This window comes from Cucumis melo, chromosome 11, assembly GCF_025177605.1.
Source record: "Cucumis melo cultivar AY chromosome 11, USDA_Cmelo_AY_1.0, whole genome shotgun sequence".
Classification (NCBI taxonomy): Eukaryota; Viridiplantae; Streptophyta; class Magnoliopsida; order Cucurbitales; family Cucurbitaceae; genus Cucumis; species Cucumis melo.
In genome coordinates, this window is record NC_066867.1 from 639496 (window position 1) to 664938 (window position 25443).

A 25443-nucleotide genomic window follows, 5' to 3' on the forward strand; every position below is an offset into this window, starting at 1 on the left:
TCCAATGAAGGATGAAAACCGATGAATTGGTTTTATATGGATTGGTTCATTATTAGTTTGGTTTTCGGTTTTCAACATTTTCTTTTCCTTCTAAATCTTTATTCTTACTTTTCACTTTGTTTTGTTTTGTTTTTATTGGTCACTTTTCCCAACTTAAAATTCAACTTTGGTCCAATTCTTTATAAATTGTAATTTGGTATTTTTAATTTTGGTACTTTTCAAAATAAAGAACATGCTCATAACATAATAGTTCTTCTTTTTTTTTTTTTTCTTTCTTTCTAAACAACAAATATATGTGCACCATAACCATAATACAAAAAGATACAAAACGAAGAATGTGGGTTTATATACCATTTGATTTGGTTTGGTTTTCATTAATTTTTTCAACAAAAATTCCATTTGAGGCATTGTTCAAAAGCCAAACCGAAAAGCCACACTATTGGATTGGTTTGGTTTGGTTTTTTTTTTATTACTAGGTTTTTTTTTGTATCCTAACCAAATTTTACAATTGAAAATGTTCAACTTTTTATGTATTTGATTACTTGTAGTGGCCAAATTTAGTAATAACAACTTTTGACCTCAACTGAGACATATTATTTTTTAGTTTAGCTCATTTTGATATGGTTAGATACTAACTATAGCATTGAATTAGAATATATATACACACACAACGCACACAAACATATATATATATATAGCACAACCAAAATTATGTCACTTATTCTTCTTTGGCTTTGGCACACACACAACCTTTTGATCTCACTTTGTATGTAAAGTTGTGTCAGTGTGGATAGAGTTGGAAAACGTTGTAGCTGATATTAAAATTGATTAAATGGTTAAGGTTGGTGGTTACTTTGATGGAAAAAGTGAAAGTATTTTATGTTAGTTAAGTTATGTTTATTTTGGTTGTCACGTAGAATTTGACATTTACTTAATCATCTGAACGTGTAGTAGAATTATAAAGTTGTCTTTTGAAAATAGTTGAAGTTCGTTAGTTGGTTGTTTTAACTTTAAACAATCTTTGAAACTATCCTCTATCTATAACAATTTACAATATACTCCGAATTGCAATTTTAAGACAACATCTAAAATGGCTGCGTAATCAATTTTTATTTAGTTGAATTGTTAAATATTGCATTTTTAAATGATTAAATTGTAGTTTTTATTATGTAATAAAAGATTATTACGAGACTGTACTTAATCATTGCTCTTCTGCTATTACATTCAAACTCGTCAAAGATTTGTATATCTATTTTTATTTTTGTTTTTATTTTTATCTTAAAACTTCAAAAATAAACAAATAAATAGAAATATTTGTATCTTACATCGGGAATCATTTATTTTTATAGTAGAAGATCATAAGTGAATGTTTCAAAGTTGTATCAAAATATAACAAACATGTATTTTAGATTGGAAATATAAACAAAAGCCTTTTAGATTAAGGCAAATATGATGTGAAGGACTAAAGTTTCGTGAACTAATTTAGTCATTTCGAAATTTGAAAATTAAGAAAATATCCTAGAACTTTTAAGATGACAATAAGTCAAACATTTGACATTTAGGAGAAGAAATCCCGCCAATTATCGTTGAACTGATTTACTTTAACTTGAACGTTTGTAGAGGGGCAGTTTTAGTCAAATTCTATTTATTTTTTTACGTCTATAATATAATTAGTTGAGCTTGAAATCTCATTCATACATTTTCTCTCTCTCTCTATGTTTCTTTCTTTCGATCTCGTCTCCCTCACTCACACACTCTCTTGCTCAACGCTCGTCGATGACACTCAGTCCAATCTCCTCTTGTCTCCACCAAAGTTTCATTATTTCAATGTCCAACGAATGGGTTGAAAGAATGGATGGTGAAAATGAAGAAGACTCAAGAAAAGAAATGGAAAAAAAAATGTTAAAAGGTAATTGAAATGTACTATCTTCCTTTAGGTTGGAAGTTCAAGATTTCTCAACCACGTTGTTATACTCAAGAAATCAAAAAACTATTTATGCTTTTAACTTCAAAGACCAAATTAAAAGACTTATCTAAGTCAATTCACTAGAACCAAAAGTTCACATTTCCCTCTTCTTTAATTAGACTTTTTGCAAGAGAAATTGTTCGTTAGGATTTAATTACAATTTCAATAGCTTTCAATGCTAAGACATTACCATCAAAGACTTAACCTTTCTACCTTAGAAAAAACTGTTCATGACTTGATGGTTGACCATGTTTAGATTAATGTTTCAAAAATGTATTAGAAACAGAGACACAAGGTTAAGTCTTTGATGGGTTCTAAAAACCAATGTTTCATTTTTTTTTTCCTTTTTCGTTTTAAAATGACAGATACTAATTTTTAAAAAAAAAAATTCACTAAACACAACAAAGTACAAACTCAAAAGCAGAAACTTTCATACACAAGTACAGCAGAATCAGGATTACACCATCACTGTAAAGGCTTTATGGTATGCTTTATTTATCAATGGCTCTTACTTTACTTATAAACCATTCTCTAAGCTGCAGACTTTGATTTCTCAGATTCTTCTTGTTGTTGCTTCCATTGTTGTGGGGTCAGAGCCTTCTTGATGGAAAGAGCATGAATCTCTTTCATTTCCTCCACCAAAGCAGCATTCACTAACCGATGTCGTTCAAGCAACCTTTTTCCTTCAAATTGTTCCGAGACAATGTCAATTACAAAGCTCGCCCCGCATCTGGTGGAGACAAATCGTTTTACATTTCAGGAAATTGAAATAGAAATGTATCGTAAAAACTTCAACCATGCTTGGTTTAAAACTTACCCTCCAGATGTATCAGTTACCTCCTGAAATAAACAAGGAAATAATTAGTGATTCAAGATGCTGATTTTGCTTGTTTATCTAACGTGAAGTATACTAATTACTTAGAGAAGAAATTGAAGAGATAAACCCAAAAGGTGCAATAAGGAAATAAATTCGCATATACAGTGTTCACAAGTATTTTCATCAAAGTTACATTACATGGTTAATCCCTATGCTTTTAAAACTTCTCGTCTTCTATTGAAAATGGGAGATATTTCTGTAATGAGGACTTCATAAAGGCAAAGCTTAGTCACAATCTGTCTTATACATGGAAAAGCATCTTGTGGGGCAGAGTGGTAGAGTTGTTTGCTATGGAGATGAGGTGGAGGGTCAGAAATAGTAGCCATATTACGATGAAGGAAGACGTGTGGGTTCTGAATGATGAGAATTTCAAGCCAGGCTGAGTTCATGACAGGGCCAATAAGCAAGAGAGTTTCCTTTCTCCTCAATGCCAAGGGATCTTGGAAGGAGAACCTTATTAGGAACGGATAGAACTAGAACCTATATATTCACTATTTAGGCAAAATTTCCAAGGAAGCCCGAGATCTTTCTTCCTCTCTCAATGCACCCAGACCTAGAATTTCATATATGCCAAAATATGAAAATAAACCATACCCCCCTCATCTTTTTTTGAATGAAAAACAATTCCCCATGGCCGACATAAACATATTATCACATAACAACCTCCTCACCCTCTTCCCTATTTTGCCCCTCCTAATTAGTGTGAGGTGCTTGAAACTTTTTGTGTTTGTTTAAATTGGTTGCCTAGTAAGGACTAGAACAAGAATAGCCTCCTTCAAGAGAAATGTTCCCTTTTAAAAGCTGTACCTTGTTTGCTTGAGTAAGACTCATTTGTTAAGGCATTAACTCTCATCCTTGAGTTCGTTGGTTAAATCTTGAACCCCACATTTGTTGTACTAAAAAAATAGCATATTATAGTTCATTTCTATAAAACCTACAATTGCAGACAACCAATGGGCATCAGGGCAAACTTCAGGACCTTTCTTTAAATATCAAATTTACAGCAAATCCCTTCAAGACAAAAGCAGTCCCCAGTTTTGAAGCTTTACTTGTATTTTGGAACTTCTAGTATCAAGTCCAAACACATTTCATAGAAGATTCATATAGTATTCGACTAGTAATCCAACAATAGTAAACATCATAATCCTACCATATCAGCAAGTAAGCAATATGCTTTAATACAACATCAATTTGATAACAATTTTGTTTGTTACATTTCTATTTCTTGAAAGATAAATTTGTTTATCAACAACATTTTTGTTTGGAAAACTTAATTTGTTTCTCAAACTTCACCATTAATTCAAAAGGTGATTTCTAAAAGTAGAGAAAAAAGGCTGAGGAATTATCAGTAAGCCACACTAAAACCAAAATCATTACAAAATAGTAAATAAAACCATGCCAATTGAGCAAAAAAAAAAAGGCCTTTTTAAAGATGAATGATCCCCAAATAACTTCACTGTGAATGATCCCATAAACCTATCAAATCCACCACTCAAACACTACATGATCTACAAGTACAAACAGAAAACAGAGGGAAGTCATCATTGCATCAAAAGATAACCTTCCCCATTTGGTTCAAAACACAATTTTCGCAAAAGAAGTTGAAAAATAAACAAACCCATCAGAGCTTTAGTCCAATTAATCACATATAAAACCTCTTCCCAGCAGTTTCGCAACCCCCAATAAAAAACAACGAAGTAAAGTAAGAGTTAGAGAAGTTAAACAAGCAAGAAGAGAATGCCAGGGTTCAAACATAACGGAAAAGGGGGGAAAGGGAAAACCCCACGTGATCAGAACAGAAGAATCGAAGATGATATGATCAGATGAAGAAGAAATTAGAGAAAGAGCGTGAAGAATAAGCAAACCAGATGTTGAGGATTCAAGTTAGAAGTTAAAGTAGATTCGAGTTGCTCCTTTGTGACACCCATATTCTTTACTGACCTCGCTCCTTGCCCTTTCTAGCGTTTCTTCTTCTTTGCTTTATAGTTTCCTTCTTCCTGAACTGGAGGATGGATTCTCATGGATCGCTTTGGCAAAGCCCACAATGGGATTAGTGGGTCAACACCTACAAATTATAAGGCAACTGAAAAATATAAGATAATTGAGCACCCTCCACTCTCTCTTCTCTTCTTGAGTTAGATTGCATATTTGATTACAAATTTGCAAGTGGGTTTCATATCCCATTATCATAACAATGTTTATGGACTCACTTTGTTCTCTATTTGAAAAAAGGTTTATGTTTTATGAATGAAGATATTAATTTTTTACTTTTTGCATTTAAAATTATGTTTTTCTTATACACTTCCCTATGTTTAGTGAAGTCTTATAGACTCTTCCTATATCCTTGAGAGCACTCAAATTTCTTGAGTATTAATTAGTCTCATTTAGTTTAGATTATTGATAAATTTATATTGAAACTTAGTAGTGCTTTTAGTCACAGATGGATGAAGTCTATTACTCATAAGTCTATTACTCATAAGTCGAAGTGGAAGTTTGTTAAAAACTATCATTTACAAAATTATATGAGTGATATAAAGATTTCCATAAGTGACCGGAATTTGTATTTAGGATATTCTTCTTTGATCTAATTCTTAATTGCCAACGTAATTTTAGAGCTAACAAGATTGCTTCTCATGTTCGAAGTTCAAAAGATCATCGATTTGGCTTGAAACCCATTGATTATGAATGAACCTTTTCTAATCGTTGGTTTTTGCTCTTTCTAGTTTGTTTATATTTGCACTAAGACAAAAGGTGCATTCTTCATAGATGTCATCATTTTCATTTTTTTTCTTCTTATCCTTGTGTTCTCACTCTGCTTTTGTATTTTTCATTATTATTTACCTTAAACCCTAGACTCTAAACGCTTTGTTTGAGTAATGTAAACCTACTAAAAGGTTGAGTTGAGGAGTTTAATTCGATTTTGTATTGTTTTAGAATTCTTTCATAACATTTTTATATTGCATAGGACAATTTTTTAGAGTCATTGAAACTTGTTTTTGTTGTGTTTTTTTTTTGTTATGAATTGTGTGACACGTTAGAGTTTCTTTCTATTGGGGAGACTATTCAAAACATTGCTACCAGGTTGTTTGTATAGAGAGTTTCGATGTTGTATTTGAGAATGATGATTTTCCTTTGTGATAATGAAGATTCGTTGTCAACTTTTTTGTTGTTCTTGAGACCTATGGTTGCATATTGCTTAAACATTTAGGTACAATTGATAAATTAACTTGCTTGTGAAGTATTCAAATCTTGAGTTAGAAGAATACTTCTCCTTATCTCTTAGTTTAATTTTTTTTTTTTATCAAAAGGTACTTCGCTTTTAAATTTACATCAATTGACTTAAGGATTTTTGAATTTGTTATAAAAAATTCATTGAAAGAGTTTCTAATTTACAAGTTTATTTTTTTGGGTTTGCATATCAACATATTAAGTGTGGCTAGCCATATCCCTTAGTTGATATTAGGAAATTTAATATAATCTAACATAATCTATCTCAATTGACATATCTATTACAGTTGTTAGATATATTTTTAATTCATACGAAAGATCAAGATTGATTAAGTTTTTTGAAAATCTACACTTGACATGTAAATTTGCAAATGTTTAAATTCAAAGTGAATCTAATTTAACTATGTATAGTATATAACAGTTTGGATACAATATTCAGACTAAGTTTCAAAATCCAAATTCTACACCCGGTGGCTCCCAACATTACATATGGTATCCGAGCAATATTTCTTTCAATAAGATGTGGTTCAAAGACGAATGATCAAGCGAAAGCCAGTAAACATGTAACGTCTCATGTTTAAGAGGAGAACATGGATGAACCAATATTACATTTGAATGAGAGAAATCACGAACATACTTAAAAGAATCGAAAGTTATTACCTCACCAACAAGGTGAGTCACATAGAACGTAGGATAGTGCCTGAACCATCAGGTGTCAATTATGCATTTCAAATCTTGAGTCTAGAGCATTAAAAAAATATAAATACACTCACATCCACCGACAGATTTAGTTTAGGCCTAGGGGGGTTCGAGCGCCCTCTCAACTTTATCGTCTTTATATAATATATATATATATATATATAGGTAGTTCAGTGGTTACTTTGTCATCAGTTCCTTTCGACCCAAGCTCAAATTTGCTCGTATCTCCTATTATATTTATATTGAAAAGAGCATACACACGTGTGTGTGTATATATATATATAATGTTATTTGTGGTAATTTAGGTGAGCAAAAAGGGTAAAGTTTAGGTAGCTATTATGTAAGAAAGTAATTAAAACAAAATTGCAAAAAGAAAAAGAAGTTAAAAGAGAGATTGAGAATGACACTTAATTAAACATATCCAATAACTTTCTCTTTCTCTCAATTACGTGCCCAAATTCTACACTCCATTATGTTTCTTCTAAAAAAAAAATAACTTCTTCTTCTTCTTCTTCTTCTTCTTCTTCTTCTTCTTCTTCTTCTTCTTCTTATTATTATTATTATTATTATTATTATTGTTTGTAATCATTGTGGGCTCCTTTTCCCTTTTTCTTCACAAATTCGTTTTCTTTAAAAGTAAAATTCCACCTCTCTTTACCAATGCAAAATTATAAAACAACAACAAATAAATAAATAAATAAATAAATATGAGCATTTACATTTTAACCCTTCTTTTTTCTTAATTTTATTTTGCCTACGAAATTAAATCTCACTTACATTGAGGATATGGAGACAGATGTTGAATTTTTATAGCGTTGTGATGCTTTCTCGAAGCATTATTTGGAGTGTCTTTTCTATTTCTTACTTCTTCCGCCTTTTCATGCATTGGTTCCTAAAACGAAATTTGTCAATCGAAGAATGGAAGAAACTTAATTCATGAGTCGGGAAAAAATTTTTCATAAAATTAAGCATGTGGTTTGGAATACATTATTTTCAAATCATTTGAAAGAAAATTTGGTAACCACTCAATTTAATATTATAAAACGTATTTTAAACGATGAATTTAAATAAAAATGAATTTCTTAGAAAACATTTTAAACAGAAGAGAATTTGTGCAGGGAAAATGGAAAATAAATAAATAAAGAAAGAAAGAAAGAAAGAAAGAAAGAAAGAAAGAGATATTTTTATTTAATGGAAAAAGAAAGTTAAAAAGGAGGGGTAAAAAGGTAAAGTGGGTTTATAATGAGAGAGGCGTAATATGTAGTGTGAAATTACCAAAGCCCCCAAGAGCCCAAATATGAGCTGTGTGGGGGCCCATCAGCCCAACTCACAAACTTTCAATCTCATAATTTAAAATATCAAATAATATAATATAAGATAAGAGTTGTATTAGTTGACTTTGACTAATCCCTTCACACCCTGTGAAATTACTATTTTACCCATCATTTATCCTCTATGTCACCTACTTCTAATTTCTCAAATAGCATATATCATTTTTGTTTTAAATTGTGTGTGTTTTTTTTTAATTAAACACAAAATTAGAACTTAAAAAGATATAAAGTTTGGGAATTTTGAAATTAAATTTAATAATAAACACACACACACACACATATATATATATATCGTTTAGATTTTTTTATTCTATTTTTATTCATCTTTTTTTTCTTTATTTTTTTCAGCACCTTTCCAGAATATCAAGATCATTTAAAAAATTACTTTGATATGGTCTAAACGATCATTTATTTAGTTAACACGATCATTTAGCATGGTCAACACGATCGTTTAGATTTGAAGCCTTTTTCTCATCGTTTTGAAAAAAAACTATACGATCGTGTGGATATGATCTAGACGATCGCGTACCATAGTCACACGATCGTTTAGCATGTCAACACGATCATTTAGATTTCAAGCATTTTTTTTCCATCGTTAAAGAGAACTTCACGGCTGTGTCTACACGATCGTGTATCATTGCCTACACGAGCACATATTATGATCGTTTAGGAGAAGAATTACACGCGCATATATGACCAATTAATCGTGCGTTGACTACAACATTTATAATATTTTTTATTATGGGTCTTTAGGCTTTTTCTGCTTTCAAAATTATTCTATACAGTGTAAATATTTTACCGATTTGTTATATTTTTTAAAAAACACCTTTTAGCTATCCATACTTATTAGTTCACATAATTTAATATATTCATTATTCTACTACTTTCCTTTCTTTTGACGATTTAAGCTTCTAATTCTTTTTTACATGTAGTTGTAATATCTTGACCAATATTTTTTTTTTAACTCTTTTGAATGACAAAGCAATAATTTAAGGCATTAGATTAATTAGGTAATAATTGAAGGAATATAGATTATATATTTGTACCAAAATTAGTATTTTAATTTTTGTATATATATATATAATGTTATATAATATATAGATTTTGACCAAAAGTGAGAGCTTAGGTGATTTGAGATAAAGTCAAAAGGGAACCTATAAGCAATCAAAATTAAATTAATATTAACCAATCAACATTTCACATTTCAAATCAAACCATAGCTCTACTTGTTCACACTTAACTATAACTCCAACTTATTTATTTATTTTTATCATTCTGTATATATATATATATATATTTTTTTTTCATTTGTTGAATTTTAGTTATTGTATTTTTATTAAATCTAAAATATAGTATAATATATATTTTTTTAAATAAACTTTCTTGTTATAATGTTTTAAAATATATTTACGTATTCTTCTTCGTGACAATAACTACGTAGAACTATAATAATTACCTACTTGCTAAAGTAAATGTAATAATACATATAATTATTTGCTATATTGTTCATTATTTGCTACAATGCTCACTATTTTTTTCTTAAACTAAAATAGTTTACGTCTCAAACACATATCATTATAATCCAAACTAAAATAATCTATACCACAAATACAAATTGTTATAAACCAACTATATAATACTTATGTTTATAATTCTTTGCCCCAAATACGTCATAAATTTAAGATTTGTATAAGTATAGGGATTAGAATTGAACAAATTTCAAAGTATAAGAATCAAAATGATATTTTAACATTTTTAGTATGATATTTTAATATTTTTTAGTACAACAATCGTGGAGAGTAAGGAATAGAACCTCTCACCTTTAGGATGAAAAGTTGTGTCAATTTAAATTCACTTTAGGATGAAAAGTTGTATCAATTTAAATTCACTTTGACAATGGTCTTTTGGCATTTTTGTTTCTCTAACAAAGTAATAATTAATATGTGTTTAGGATCTAAGAATTTATCTTAGTATAAAGTTCAATAATACTCCCACTCCTCTAGTTTACATATATTTCAAGTTAAATGTTTTAAATTTTATTATTGATTTTATTTTAAGTCTTTTTCTTTATTTCATAGATCCATACTTTTTTTTTAACAAATCCATGCAAAATTATTAATATGAAAAATGTATTTAAAAAATCATTGAAATTAAGTTTTTAGGGGAAAAATATCATTTTGTTAAAATAAAGGGAAAAAAATATAAATTGAGTGAAATACAATAATAAAATTAGAAGTTTTAATCTAAATACAACTTAGTGATAAAAGCATTTATTTCCATCTTAAAAATATACCAATAAAAAAGGGAAATAATTTGAAAAAGGAAGACACAAGATTGACATATAATATATATATATATATATATATATATATATATATATATATAAAAGGTTAATTTTGTAAAAAAACATAAAAATATTTATAATCCATATAACGAAAAGCAAAAGTCAATGACTCGATACAATATTTTTCAAAAATTTTAGATTTGCCTTTAAATATTTGGTAGCTGCTTTTTCTTCTTCTTCCAGATTTTCTTTAGCTTTTCTTTTAGATTTTCTTTCTTATATTTTAAAACAATTTATTACTATGTTTAAATCTTCTATTTCATCTTCATCATTCTTTTGTAACATTTTCTGAAGCCACTTCATTTTCTTCATATTCAAGAATATCAATATCGTTTAAATATCATATGATCTAAACGATTGTTTACCATCGTTAACATATCGTTTAGATTTGAAGCCATTTTTTCATTGTTTAAAAAGAACTACACGATCCTGTAGATATGATCTAAACGATTGTTTTACCATTTTCAACACGATCGTTTAGATTTGAAGCTATTTTTTCCATCGTTTAAAAAGAACTACACGATCGTGTAGATATGATCTAAACGATTGTTTACCATTGGTCAACACGATCGTTTAGATTTGAAATCATTTTTCCATCGTTTAAAAAGAACTACACAATCACGTTCATACTACCTACCTACACGACTGTGTATCATTATCTACACGATCACATATCATGATCTTTTTTAAAAAAAGATTACCTGTACACTCAATTAATCGATTGTTGACAGGGACATTTTTGTCAATTGATTACTATTCGAAAATATCCTATATAAAATTACAATTAAGAGAGAGAGAGAGAGAGAAAAGAACTAGAGAATGTTATAATTTATTTGGGTGGTTATGGGAAATAGGGCACTCTCTCAAAAATGGTAGTGCTCTTCACTTTATTTCTTTCTTTATCATCTTTTTTTTATTTAGTTTTCAATTTCATTTTCAATAATATCATTATCCCTTTCCATAACAATTCAAGCAACCCTTACAATTTTAATTCCATAAGCATCTTCCTTATGAAGCATAATCTATATACATACATATATATATATATATATATATATATATATATATATATATATATATATAAACAATTAAACAAATAATTTTTATGTAAAATAAAATTTTTCAACAAGTGAAAAATAAATTTTAGTTATTATCTTTTTGGGTAGAGTTTTACTTTATTGTGTATTATATTATGTGACAAACAAAAATAATAACCCTACTTTACTAAATGTAAATTATAAATAAAAAAAAATACTTTCAATAATATTATTATACTCAAAATCGTATAGAACTCGAACTTTATTTTAAAATATTAAATAATTATCTCGAATAGTATTTTAAATGCATAATTTAAATGATTATTTCGAATAGCATTTTAAATACATAATTTTTATATATTTTTCAAAAAATATTAATTCGAAAAAAGATATGTATTTTTTAAATTTGAAAACTAAACTTAGGTTTTCTAAAACATTATTTAAAAAGTAGGTAAAAAAATTAAAAAGAAAAATAAATAAAAATGTTATCAAATTTGCCAAAGTTTTTATTTATTTATTTTACTTAGCTTTATAGAGACAATGAGATTGAAGGTAAGGAAGGAAAGTAATGGCGGATGTGAAGCTTTGAATCCGCAACACTCATCAATGGAATCCCATTTCTTAAATTCCTCTTCTTCCAATTTACCCTTTACCCACTTCTTCACACAACCCTAATTTTCTTTTTTTTTTTTCTTTTTTTTTTCCTTCAAATTTACATCTCTTCTTTTCAACTTTCTCTACACACTTCATTTCTCTTTTTCTTTTTTTTTTTTTTTAATAATTTTTTTTTTGCCGGAAGCTGTAAAATTTCTGTAACTGATGCTGGAAATTTCCCCTTCACCGGAAAACTCTTCCGCCGCCGCCGCCACCGCCGCCGCCAACCGGGTCTCCAAGGAAGACGCTGCAGCGGCTTCTGCCGGAGTTTTAGAGGAAGCTGACCGGAACTGGCCCGGTAATCGGTGGCCACGAGAGGAGACTATGGCTTTGCTGAAGGTTCGGTCCAGTATGGACACTGCGTTTAGGGACGCAAGCTTGAAAGCTCCTCTATGGGAAGAAGTTTCCAGGTTAGTTCGGATTTGAAGATTTTCTGTTTGTTTACTGAGAAAATTTTGGAGAATTGGATTGGATTCTTACTTCTTTCTGTTTATTGATTTTCATTGAAAATTGTTTGGTTACTGATTTATTCTCTTTGAAATCGAGCTCTTCTGAGTGATAACTTGTAATATTCTATGTTTGGCATTTGTTAATTCGTTGATTTAGATTTCTGAATCGTATCAATGGAGTTTTGAAACTTAATCTTATGTTTGTTAGGAAATTGGGTGAGCTTGGATATAATCGAAATGCGAAGAAATGCAAAGAGAAGTTTGAGAACATTTATAAGTATCACAAAAGGACTAAAGATGGAAGATCAGGCAAATCGAATGGGAAAAATTATAGGTATTTTGAGCAATTAGAAGCTCTAGATAATCATCCGTTGCTTCCTTCTCAAGCTGATTCAATGGAAGAAATCCCAAAGATTATCCCGAACAATGTTGTTCACAATGCAATTCCTTGTTCCGTAGTAAACCCAGGTGCAAATTTTGTTGAAACTACCACCACTTCATTATCGACATCGACTACGTCTTGTTCGAGCAAAGAGTCAGGTGGGACGAGGAAGAAGAAGAGGAAGTTTGTGGAGTTCTTTGAGAGGTTAATGAATGAAGTGATTGAGAAGCAGGAGAAATTGCAAAAGAAGTTTGTGGAGGCATTGGAGAAATGTGAAGTAGAGAGGTTAGCGAGAGAAGAAGAGTGGAAGATGCAAGAATTAGCTCGAATCAAGAAAGAGCGAGAGCGTTTAAATCAAGAGAGATCGATTGCGGCTGCAAAGGACGCAGCCGTTCTTTCATTCTTGAAGGTTATCTCTGAACAAGGGGGTACAGTGCAGTTTCCTGAGAACTTGCTTTTGATGGAGAATTTGACTGAGAAGCAAGATGATGCTAATGGTGAAAGAAATACAAGCACTCAAGAGAATATCAACAATGGTAATTCAAATCAGATTAGTTCATCTCGATGGCCGAAAGAAGAGATCGATGCTCTGATTCAGCTTAGGACTAATCTACAGATGAAGTACCAAGATAGTGGCCCTAAAGGTCCTCTCTGGGAAGAAATATCACTAGCCATGAAGAAACTTGGTTATGATAGAAATGCAAAGAGGTGTAAAGAGAAATGGGAGAACATCAACAAATACTTCAAAAGAGTAAAGGAAAGCAACAAAAAGCGACCCGAGGATTCAAAGACATGCCCTTATTTCCAGCAACTCGATGCATTGTACAAACAGAAGTCCAAGAAAGTTATCAACAATCCAGCCAATCCAAATTACGAACTAAAACCCGAGGAACTATTGATGCACATGATGGGCAGCCAAGAAGAAACCCACCAACCTGAATCAGCAACAGATGATGGCGAAGCTGAGAATGCAGATAATCAAAACCAAGAAGACGAAGGCGAAGAAGGAGAAGACGAAGATGAGGACTATCGGATTGTAGCCAACAGCAACAACAACAACAATACTCAAATGCAAGTCAACTAGCTGAACAACAAGCACAGCAGTGAAATCAAACGGCTCAAATGTGCAAAAAGGTCAGACCCTTCAACTTTTGATATTGATACTATAAAAATGGGAATTGAAATCTGTCTGTCTATATATATATGTATGTATGTATCTACATATATTATGTATATCTTTTTTTATTTTCTTGAATAGATGATGATACATGTAGGCTAGAGAAAGAGAATAAAGGGGGGGGGGGGGGGGGGCTTTGAATTGTTTATTATTGTGTGCAAAAGTTGAAAAAAGATGTTTGTTTGTTCCATGTTTGTTGATCTCTATATCAATAAAGAAAAATCCAGCATTATTTTGCTGTTGCAAGTGCTGGTGAAACGCTGTAGTAATCTGTTCAATGATATAATGCAAAAGTTTCCATTGATCTTCCCTTTCATTTCTCTCTCTATCTTTTTTTTTTTTTTTTTTTTTAATTGAGAATTTAGAACAGAAATGGTAATAATGATAGCACTCGTGGGAAGGTAAAGAAGCAGAAAAGTGATATAAATTACCTTTGACATTGGAAATACATAATCATTGGAGTTGATTCCTGTTAAACCCATCTCTGTATTCAACTAATACAATTGATTATTGTGACTTTTTCCCATTTTTTTAATTTTGGAACACGAAATTATTCTCTAATTTAAAATGGGTTTAGTTGTTGATCGACACTGACCTTCCATTTGAAAAGTAGTATACAAATATTTATTCTCTTGTGTGGTTTAATAGTTTGTTTTGATTTTCATATTTTTGAAAAGTTTCGTGATTTCTATAATTTTTTAACAAATTATTTTAGTCTCATGACATTATTTTCTTCACCTCATTTGACTTTTTTGGAATTTGAATTTTATGGACGCTAATAAGTGCTTTTTTTCAATCGTAAATGTTTAAATAAAAATGATATTTTTTTCTCTAATCAATCCGATTTGGCCTTTCATTTGGTTTAAAGGTATATTATCAACATTTAATCGAAGCACTTGAAATTTGATTTTTGTAAATTTTGTAGCATTTTAATCACCATGATTAATTTTTCATTAATGATTTTCATTTGTTTGAATTGTTACAAAGTCTTGACTTTTTTTTTCTTTTTCCTTTTCTTAAAAGATAAATGGAAAATTGAAAGATTGAAGAAGATAATATGAACTTTAACCACTAAACTAAAGAATTGGCTTACCACTTCATTTCAAATTCTTTGTTCAATGCAACAAAATATCTATCAAATAAATTAACAAAATCCATCCCTTCCCTTATAAGGATTTTGGCCATATGGTTTAAGATCAAAATCAATTTCAATTCATGTGAAGTTAATCATCATATTAAAATGAATTTGGAATTACAAAGATTTGACATTTGAAGTCATACTCATGTTTGCCGATTCTCAAGATAAAGACATATTAGTTCACCGGCAATTTTCGGTTAGTCGCTCAAGACTATAGATCAACTGAATGATCATCAATGATCAATTGTGTGATCGTTGACAACTATATATATGACCAACTGCAACCAATCCATCTTAATCATCAACATAACAACCAATCGAGTGACTATTGGTGATTAGTAACCGTGATCAATGATAACCGACAGTCGAACGTCTTTGTAGTGTATTTAAAAAATACCTTTATATCTTAAAAAATAACAATATTTCCACTAGAACTTTCAAAAGATGTTTCAAATATACCTCTCAAAACATATGAACAATCTATTCGAAACTAACAAATATTTACGATATACTTTGAGGAGTAATAATATCAACATTTGCATCAGTTTGGAAAAAGAAAATAATAGGAATAATAAGTTAAATTTTGTGAAGAGAAAGTGACATGAATTTAATTAAAGTTGAAAACTCATATATGTTGACAATTGAGTAATAGTAAAGACCTTTTGAGGTTGAAATGACACTGATTTTTCTCTTAAGTAAAATTCAGTTAATGGTTGAAGTTATTTGTTGAATTCATCAAATATTGCTAAGACTTAAACATCAAAACAAAGACAATATAATTTATAATAAAACTCAAATTCTTATCCAATATGAGCCCACTTTTAGAAAATAAAAAAGGTTTCTACTTTTAGCCATTTGACACTAATCCTCAATTTAGCACACTTTTTAATCTTCAAATTACCATTGAATAATAATAATTAAAGAGGATTTTCAAGGTTGATTAATTCTTTGCCAACTTTGAAGATTATGTCAAATAAAGGTGAGTTTAGAATTGATGGGTTTATAATGTCTTTTGGATTAATTAGTTTAAAAAACAAAGATTTCTTTTTAGAGTTTATAAAACAAGTCGGTTTTAGATAAACATTTGAAATCAACTTTTAATAAAATGAATTACGGGTGTTTAATCGTTAATCTCTTCCTAATTTGTGTAAGAAACTTTGATTGCAATCTTTCACGGTTGTCATAGGCTAAACCTAGCATACAACCTCTGACGTCTCTCATCAGCCAACTTAGGCTGCTACCACTCTCGACAACCACCACCCTCTGTCCTTTAACTTTTACTTTCATCGACCAACATCGGTCAACCTTTGGCTACTGCCATCGTCGAAAGATTCTTTTGTAGTAATTTAACATTAGTAAAAATATTTTCTAATATATATAACAAACTAAACAAACTTAAATATAAAAAATAAAAAATAAAAAAAAAATGAAATTTTTTTAGGCTAAGTCCTGAAGTTTTGAAAAATTTAATAAAAAGTTTGAACTAATTTCGATTTTGCATCAAATAACCTTTAAACAAACAAGTTTTCAAACTTACGTGCAAATTAACAAGTTAATCTTACCACACGCTTAAATATAAAAATTAAAAGTTTAAGAACATATTTGCCATTTTCAAAGCGACAAAACTTATTGGACACAAAGTACAATAAATCCTTACTACTTTCATGGAAAAAGCAAATTATTAAAGTGTAGATTGAACTTTGTTGGATTAAAATTATGGGCATTAATAAGTATTAAACACTATTAGGAGAAATCTTTTTGACCACTTAATAATCAAACTCATCCTTTGCATTATGTCTTATCCTTTGGACTGTATTCCACATGGACCCTATGAACATAATGTTAATTATAGGCTAATTATTTATCACTTTGAATAACTTATAGAAATCCTTTTTGTGGTAACGTTGAAAGCATTTGGAAACTATATTTATACCATCCAAAACAAGTTCGTTCTTTTTTAGTTTTAAAAATTTCACATCGACTCTGAAAAGATAATAGAAGAAATTGATAGTTTAAAATTAAAGAATCAAAAGATTACTAAATGTGATCTTAAAATTTAGTTCTTATGCTACAAAATTAAATTTACGGTTCTTTATGAAGAAAAATATTGTTAAATTTCATTTTTTTTTTAACTTATGTAGATCGATAAGTTGATTAAGGATCAAATGTACATAAACTACAAATAATAAGTTGTTGCAGTACAAAAACTAATATACTTAATTTTGATGGAACTTTTTTCATGGAAGGATTAGGTTAAATACAAATGTTCATAGAGTAATTGTCACAAAAAAACTGAAGCTCTCCCTATGAATAATTTAGAATTTGGCTATGCTGATCTTGTAAAACTATTTTAAAGATAGATCATAAAATTTAGAGCACAAACATAATATTACATGAAAAAAATTCTTTTCAAATTAGCCAAAACTACAATTATGAGTACAACAGAATAGGCTGAAAAACAATATTTCTCATTGATCATCAGATGTAGAACAATTGCTACAAAACTAAAGATGTAAACATAAGAGATACATAAACTTCAAGGACATCCTCAAAGAATACAATGGATGATTGCTCTATAAGTGAAAAATGAAGAAGGAATTGCCTTCTTTCAACAAATAATTGAAGATTGTAGTAAATGCATCCATTTATTCCACTCCTATTTTCACTATTTCTCCCAACAAAGCTCATATAGAGAAGGGATTTTTGATTGAAATGTAGACTATATATAACCTCTCTATATAAATTATATCATCAAAAAGTAATGATTTGAAGTTGTTAGAAAATGCCTTAGAACATAGCTGAAGTTTTACCCGGAGAGAGTGCACTGCACAAGGAATTGTATGCATTAACACAAAGTTTGAATTTCTCTTCAGCCATTGCCTGAAAAACACAAAAAACAAAACTAGTAAATGTTTTATTGTTCTAATTGGTTGCTGCAGCAACTAATATCGACAATTCGTTAGCTGTTTCAACACACTATGTCTTTCGATTTAACATATTGTTCCAAACTTACCTGGGAAGGTCCTGGATGCTTATCAGGATGCCATTTTAAAGCAGATAAGCGGAAACTGTGAGAGAATGGAAAGGAGTTTAGAATGAACAAATAACAAATATCCGTGTCGACTGTCGAGTGGATAAACTGATCAACTTACGCCGTTTTAACTTCTTCCATCTTCAAAGGACCTGTTCGTGGCAAACCGAGGATAGCTCTATCTGAACATGATCCTACATCAGGGGTCTTCTCGTCATCAGACTCGCAATCACTCAAATTATCCCATTCTTTAGCTCTTTGGTTCTTCCAGTTTGGAGGGTTTGTCCACCCAAAAGACCAAGAATATGATCTATCGCCAAATGTGGCATGAAAGGTTGTCTCGTAATCGTTATTGAAGTCGTTAGCAAAAAAACTCTCTCTTCCAAACTTACCTGAAGAAAAAAACCAAATGCACAATTCTCGGTGAATAATAAAACTCAAACCTGACTGATCTTCTTCATCCACTCTCAGTTTATTATTATTTTTTTGTTTTATTCAGTTCCATAACTTGGTCATATTAACAAAACACTTGATGGTGCAAAACTGGCCAACTTGAGCCACCGTCTTTTTTCTTCCCTTCTTTCTCTCCATAGTTTTAGATGACTACATCATTGAGACTCACCATATTTTATCAGTACCATAAGATTCCATCTATATGATTACATCACCACTCTAAATACATACCAAAATTTGAATATTTTCCTCAAGATCTCATAATTACTCATGCTTGTTACTAAGAATCTTATTATTCCATTCGAACCATATCCATCAAAGAATGTTAGCCTTTGCTTAGAGTATGTGGCTCAAGAGAATATCAATAATGAAATTATGAGTTTGTGCAGCTGGCAACTCAAAACAGAAGAGATTTTCCACAACTGTCTTTTGGACTACTCACAAGTTGGTAAGAATTCAGAATATGAGCAATCACAATGATGTGTTTGTTAAAATCACACCCTTTTTCCAAAAAAAAAAAAAAAAAAAAACTGAGTTGTGAAAGGGATCTAAATTTCGGATGTTGAATTTTGTTATTTGGCATAATGACCATGAGCAATAGGAATACAAAGTTTAATGGTCTACAAGGAAAAATGGAACAAATGAACGTAATAATAATAACAATAGTAATAAAAATAATAAAAAACACAAAAATGAATATAAAAAAGTAGTCGACAATATTTTAAAGGTAGGGAACTGACGTTTTGGTCTCTTGTGCTGGGATTTACCAAATTTCTGTGTCGAAGACTTCGCTCGTCCTTTCTTATTGCAGTTACTCGATTGATCTGACTCATCAGATGGCCAGTGACCACCAAGACTCCATTTTGATTCCTTTTTCTGTTGAAACAGATATGAACCAAATAAAAAATATTAGTCATGAACCATATACTTTTTTATTTTTTTCATCCAGGATATAATAGCTCCACTCCTTACATCATATTAAATAACATGGAGTTTCATAACAAAATCAATTGGTAGTAAAAGAGAGTAGCTCATCCATTTCATAAAGATTGTGGATCCCTGGATATTTCCAATGTCAGATTCTCAAAATGCCCTCTCAAGATTGTACCTTAAGGGTTTGCCATTCTTAGATTCTCAAAATATTAGGTAATATGAAATTTCATCTCAAAACCAACTAGTTTTTGCACTATGTAACTTAACATTTAGAGCCCTTCAGATTTTCCCAACTTAAAACTTGATATGTGCATCTGAGAATCAGAGAGCATACCGGGAAGGTAGATCCACTGTTGTAGAGGAGGTTCTTTAGAGCCTTTTTTGCATCAGAACGCCTTTGACGGGTTACGTATCTAACATAACTCTGGTGTCATCATTTTCAACATTAGAATCATTAAAAAGAAATAAAAAATGAAATACAAGCCAAAAAGTAGAGGGAGAGGGATGAGCAATGTGATTGAAAGGAAAGGCTTCATCTAGAATGCATATAATTCAGAATGTAAACCATTCACTGCATTTGAAAATGAATTTCACTGCCTGATGTACATCAAATTGTAAGAATTCTAAAACCACTAATTGTTTCTTGATATTATTTTAGAGATTCTTTTTCTAGCCAAACAATTATTTTATTTCCTTCGCTTTTCAACTTACAGTTTTGTTTTGACCCATAAGAAAAACCATTAACTCCCAAATCAAAGAGAAGATGAAGAAGAACTCAAAAAGAATTTTAGAGAGACATAATGTAGGCCAAATAACACTTCATGGAATGGGATAGACATGACAGCAATCATGCATTTATAATCCGAGTACTACAAAGAATAAAAAGCCACCTAATGAATTGAGTTGACATACCTTTGGTGGCTCCTTTCCGTGTCCACCACCATCCTGCAAAATGTTAAACAAAGAAATTTCTAAAAGTTTGAACTGCAGAAGTATTGTGCAATCAAATGTGCAAATGATTACAGCTCAAGTAGATTCATTTCAATTTTATCATCAAATAGCAAACGAACGTTGTGCTGGATTGTAGACTGACGATCCTCCTCCTGATTCTCTTGAATAACTCTGTTTAAGTTTATCAGCACATAGTTCAGAAGAACATTCCATTTTTAAATTTGGACTACACAATACATTTGCATCTTAAGCAATTCATGTGACATGACACAGTTAGAGATCTACCCCACAATTCACAGGACGTCATTTATGCAAAATATGTGCAGACATGAAAATGTAACCAAAACCAAAATATGTGCATTCATACCAAATTGAGGGTGACAATTCATCGTAGGATATTTTATGCTAAAGGAAAAGTGACCATTATATTTTGCTTTTAAAAAACAAAAATATACTGCCCTGGGAACTGCATTTCATCAATAAGCTAAAACAAGTGAAAATTAACAGCTTTGCTTCTACATCATTATATTTTGCTTTAAAGCAACAAAGTCCTAGGATCAGCAGTTCAACAATAAGCTTAAACAATTGCAAATTAACAGCTATAATATTCTAAATTAAGGTCCTGATATCATTAGCTCTACTCTCTCTTTCCTATATAAAGCCATAATGAAACTGAACTCCCAATAACCTTAAACCCTTTGTAAATGAAGAAGCATTCAAAGAAGACAACAATGACAAAAATATTCAAAACTCTGAATCAAAGTTAAGATTCTACATAAATATCCCAACAAGTAACAATAGGAACAAACTAAAAAATTATGCATATACGTAGAAAACAGAGACCAAATTCAGAAACAAAAAAAAAAAAAAAAAAAAAAAAGGAAAAGGGAAAGCTAAACTCACAAATTTCCATTTGCTCTTCCACTTTTCGCAGGAAGTAGGCGTGGAATGGAAAGAGGCGACATGGGCAGCTGCAAAAGTTGACCCAATGAACGAATTTTGAAGAATTAAGGAAGGTCGAAATCTGGGTATTAGCATTAGAAACTAAAGAGATGAAGCAAAGGGGTATTGGGAATTAAGAAAGAGAAGTTGAAAGGTGTGAAATTGGTTAAAAGGAATGGGGGGATGTTATGGGGGAAAGAAAGAGGGAATTTGATGGACAGGGAATGAAGATGAATTGAAGGATTGAGAAGGGAGTTGAGCGCGGATTTGGCTCAGCGGTGGAGGAAGATGGAGTTGTGTTTCCCTCCTTCAAGTTCTTCACTTTGTTTTGCTCTGCAAATTCCTTTGCTAAACATGGAAGCAACCATGAATGGGCCAAATTTCTTCTAAGCTCGCTCTCCCATTGGGCCTCCTCATACGGATGTTTTCCTAAACACAAAAAGTAGGGTTGTTCCGAAAAAGACAAACAAACAAAGGACCTCTAGGGAAATCCCAATTCAAACCCAAAGCCTTCGTGGCGCGCCGTATTCTAAGAGTCCAAACTATGTGATTCACTACGTGATTGAATAAATTTTCGAAAACTCTTATTATTTGTTGGTATTTATTAGTAGAGGTGTAAGATTAACCTGAGCAACTCGACAACCTAGACTACCTAACGAGTTAGGTTGGGTTGGGTTGAAATTTTTTTATTCTTTTCGGGTTGGGTTAGATCTCCGGTTGAGGATTGAAAAATTCGGGTCAATCCAACCCAAATTAATGTAATATATATATATATATATATTATTTAATAAAAGTTAAACAATCTTATGAGTTTCGATAATTCTTTTTGTTCTTAACTTGATGTGAAACATATTTGATTTATGCTTGATTATTTCCATTTACAAACATTAAAATTTAGGAAATGAAAAAAAAAGAAAAAATAACCCAACAACCTAACCCAACCTAAACCATATTTTATAGTTGGAAACTTAATTTAGGTTATTCGAGTTGACAACCCAACCCAAGCTGAAAATATGGGTTGGGTTGAGAATGTCTCTCAACCCAACCAAACTCATTTACACCCCTACAAATATGATATTTTTTGTTATAACTAGATAGAAAATAGGAATACTGAGGAATACAGTTGTAAGATATAAACTGTCGTTTCAATTGAGATCTGATTCAAAGAGAGATATCAAATATATGGAGTTCCTTTTTTGTATATCGTATGGACCATTATTCAGAAAAGAAGGTGTTTGGTTTATAGGAATGTGACAAAGATTAATATATTTAAGTTATCGCAATAATTATCGAACGATATTATGCTTCAACGCTTGAAGGAAAGATTGATTGATTGTTCTCGAAGATCCGTTATTTTCTTTTATCTTTCTAGATGAAAAAGAAAACAACTTATATTGAGAAAAAAAAACGAAAAAAGCACGGAGGTATAAAAAGAAGCATGGAAAGAAGAAAAACAAATACATAACACCAAAGTAAAACAACACTCTGATAATTATTACAAATTTTACCATTAGTGAAAAGTTTTCATAAGAAATTGATGGGATGAAAGACTAAAAGATGAATTTGTAATAACATAGATAAATTTACCATAAAATTACACAATTAAAAACCATTTAATTCAACTATTTTTCCCATCAAGTTTAGAGATTAGATTTTCTATCCTAATTATATATTTGTTACACTAAAAAAATACATCAATTTAGATGATAATAAACATTGGTCAATTAGTGAGTTGTTGAATGAAAACAAAATTTTAACCACTATTGAAAGTTATTATGACAAATTTATTTACTATTGATAATAAGTAATTAATAATAAAATATCCAAAAATTAGTAGAGTAAATTTCTTTTATTAAGACTTCCTTTTATGATTGTAAATGATCATTTTCTATAATTTTGATTTACTATTAAAAATAAAGTTGATTGGAAAAAAGAAAAAGATTGGATACCATTTTTTTTATTAGAAAAATATAATTTTCTTAAAGAGTATATATATATGAACAATGACGCTTCACCTAGAAAATTGGTCATAATTTAATCGACATCGTTGGATGCATGTAATTAGATTATTATAATTCATTAAAGAGAAAAAAAAGCATATAGTTAGGGTTATTTTGATTGATATATGCTTATGAATATTATTATTATTTGTCTTTGTATATTTGTGATGTTTTTTTCTATTATTAAACCCTATGTGCATGAGATGTTATATATAAAACTTTAATGTCAATATATTATTAGACCATTTTTTTAATTGATACAAACTAATCCAAATTAAATAATTAAGGCTAAATTTGCAATGTTCAATGTGCAATTAAGCGTTTTTTTTTTAAATAAAAAATGTCTTAGTAGAGAAAGGAAACATGAATGAGTCACTTTTGAAAATAGAAAGTATCTTGAGGATATATAATATATATACACGTATGACTAAGAAAAGACTTTAGAGAACCGATAATTAGTAACTATACCAAATGATCATTTTCGGTGGCCCTAATCGTGGAAACTCTAACATTAAGGTGCATATGCTCGAAACAACCCTAGGTGGGGTGACCATGTGAAAAACATTCTTATTGGAGGTATTTGTTAGAGGACAATACCAAGCATGTTAAAAAAAATTTATTGTTATGGTTTTCGAGAAATAATAGTCCTCAATCTCGACAACCTTCTTTTTTCACTTCGTGTCTCATAGAAAAACTTTTATTATCATTAAACTAATCTCTGTAAAATTCAACTTAGATATTTGAAAATATAGGTTCAAAAATAGAATAAACCTAAACCAAAATAATATTTTAACCTAATCTAAATTACTAGAAAGTTTAAAGATCAAAATTAAAATTAACTAGCTATTATAACAATCCATTTTGATAGTATGTTTCCAAAAATTTTATCGGTCAAATGTTAGATTTATTTTAAATATAATATTATTATTAATGTGGTCCAATTGCATTATATGCTATTTATCTTTTTCGGACCTATTATTTTATTAGGTTTATTAGGTTAAAAAATAATGCCCTAATTAAACACCATGATGAATGGTGTCTATAAATAAAAGTTTAGAGATTGGTCTTCTTACTGTCTCATTAAGTAGTTTATTCTTCCCATCAAGAAATCTAAATTAAGTCCTAAAGGAAGACAAGTAAGAGAAACACAATTCTTCGAGAAGATTATTCATGGATCAAGGTATATTGTTCTTTAACTAAATTCAATTTGTAAAATTATCTAGTTCACAGATCTTGACAATTGTTGTTATATACAGAATTTTATTATATAATCATGAAACTAAAATTTACATCAAAGTTACATACGAAACTAAGTTTAATGTTCATCAATAAATAAATGTACTTCAGCCTCTAGAATTAAAGGTCGTTTAATTTTCGTACTCTCAATTTTTTTTTTCCAATACAACAATTGAAGTAGAGAAATTCAAATCACATATCTCATAGTTTTCAATATATTAAGATGTTAATCGAGAGTTAAGCTATTCATTTGAAGATTCGATTTGGATTGAAAAATGAATATTAATAAGTAGTTTAATTGACTTTTTTTTTTCTTTTTATATATAAGAGAAGGTTTAGTTGTGAAACACTAATAATGATTAAAAGGTGGTGAGGAGTTTGATTCAATTAATAATAATAATAATAATAATGATATGATGTTGTTGATGATGGAAGACACGACCTCGTTATCAACCATTATATTCCACAAACTTTCCCAATCATAACTCCTCAAATCAATGGAACCAACTCATCATTTTTTCTTTTAAAAATTCAAACTTTCACATTTCTTCTTCTTAAATTCCCAATACAATTGGATGTACCTTTTTCTTCTTCTAGATTGATATTCAACATGCT

General features: G+C 30.1%; 3 protein-coding genes across 5 annotated transcripts; 1 reads left to right on the forward strand and 2 right to left on the reverse strand.

Annotated features, from left to right (window-relative positions):
- Nucleotides 1-2373: 2373 nt before the first annotated feature.
- On the reverse strand, nt 2374-4994 carry LOC103499653 (protein BOLA2). Its single transcript, XM_008462690.3, has 3 exons — nt 4709-4994; nt 2784-2806; nt 2374-2696 (listed from the first exon to the last, which is right to left on the reverse strand). The coding sequence occupies exons 1-3, from the start codon at nt 4769-4771 to the stop codon at nt 2498-2500; spliced, it is 285 nt and encodes a 94-aa protein (XP_008460912.1). The 5' UTR covers nt 4772-4994; the 3' UTR covers nt 2374-2497.
- Nucleotides 4995-11944: 6950 nt separating this feature from the next.
- Nucleotides 11945-14460, forward strand: LOC103499654 (trihelix transcription factor DF1-like). Its single transcript, XM_008462691.3, has 2 exons — nt 11945-12546; nt 12794-14460. The coding sequence occupies exons 1-2, from the start codon at nt 12302-12304 to the stop codon at nt 14049-14051; spliced, it is 1503 nt and encodes a 500-aa protein (XP_008460913.1). The 5' UTR covers nt 11945-12301; the 3' UTR covers nt 14052-14460.
- A 3271-nt stretch (nt 14461-17731) lies between these two features.
- Nucleotides 17732-22052, reverse strand: LOC103499655 (uncharacterized). 3 transcript variants are annotated; one of them, XM_051091589.1, is made up of 8 exons: nt 21554-21983; nt 20770-20821; nt 20612-20644; nt 20034-20123; nt 19507-19642; nt 18435-18705; nt 18296-18350; nt 17732-18162 (listed from the first exon to the last, which is right to left on the reverse strand). In XM_051091589.1, the coding sequence occupies exons 1-8, from the start codon at nt 21613-21615 to the stop codon at nt 18070-18072; spliced, it is 792 nt and encodes a 263-aa protein (XP_050947546.1). In that variant the 5' UTR covers nt 21616-21983; the 3' UTR covers nt 17732-18069. The 3 variants fall into 3 exon arrangements, with proteins under 3 accessions (XP_050947546.1, XP_008460914.1, XP_050947547.1); XM_008462692.3 differs by lacking the exon at nt 20770-20821 and having other exon boundaries at nt 21554-22052; XM_051091590.1 differs by lacking the exon at nt 20770-20821 and having other exon boundaries at nt 19534-19642; nt 21554-21988.
- Between the last annotated feature and the right edge of the window lie 3391 nt (nt 22053-25443).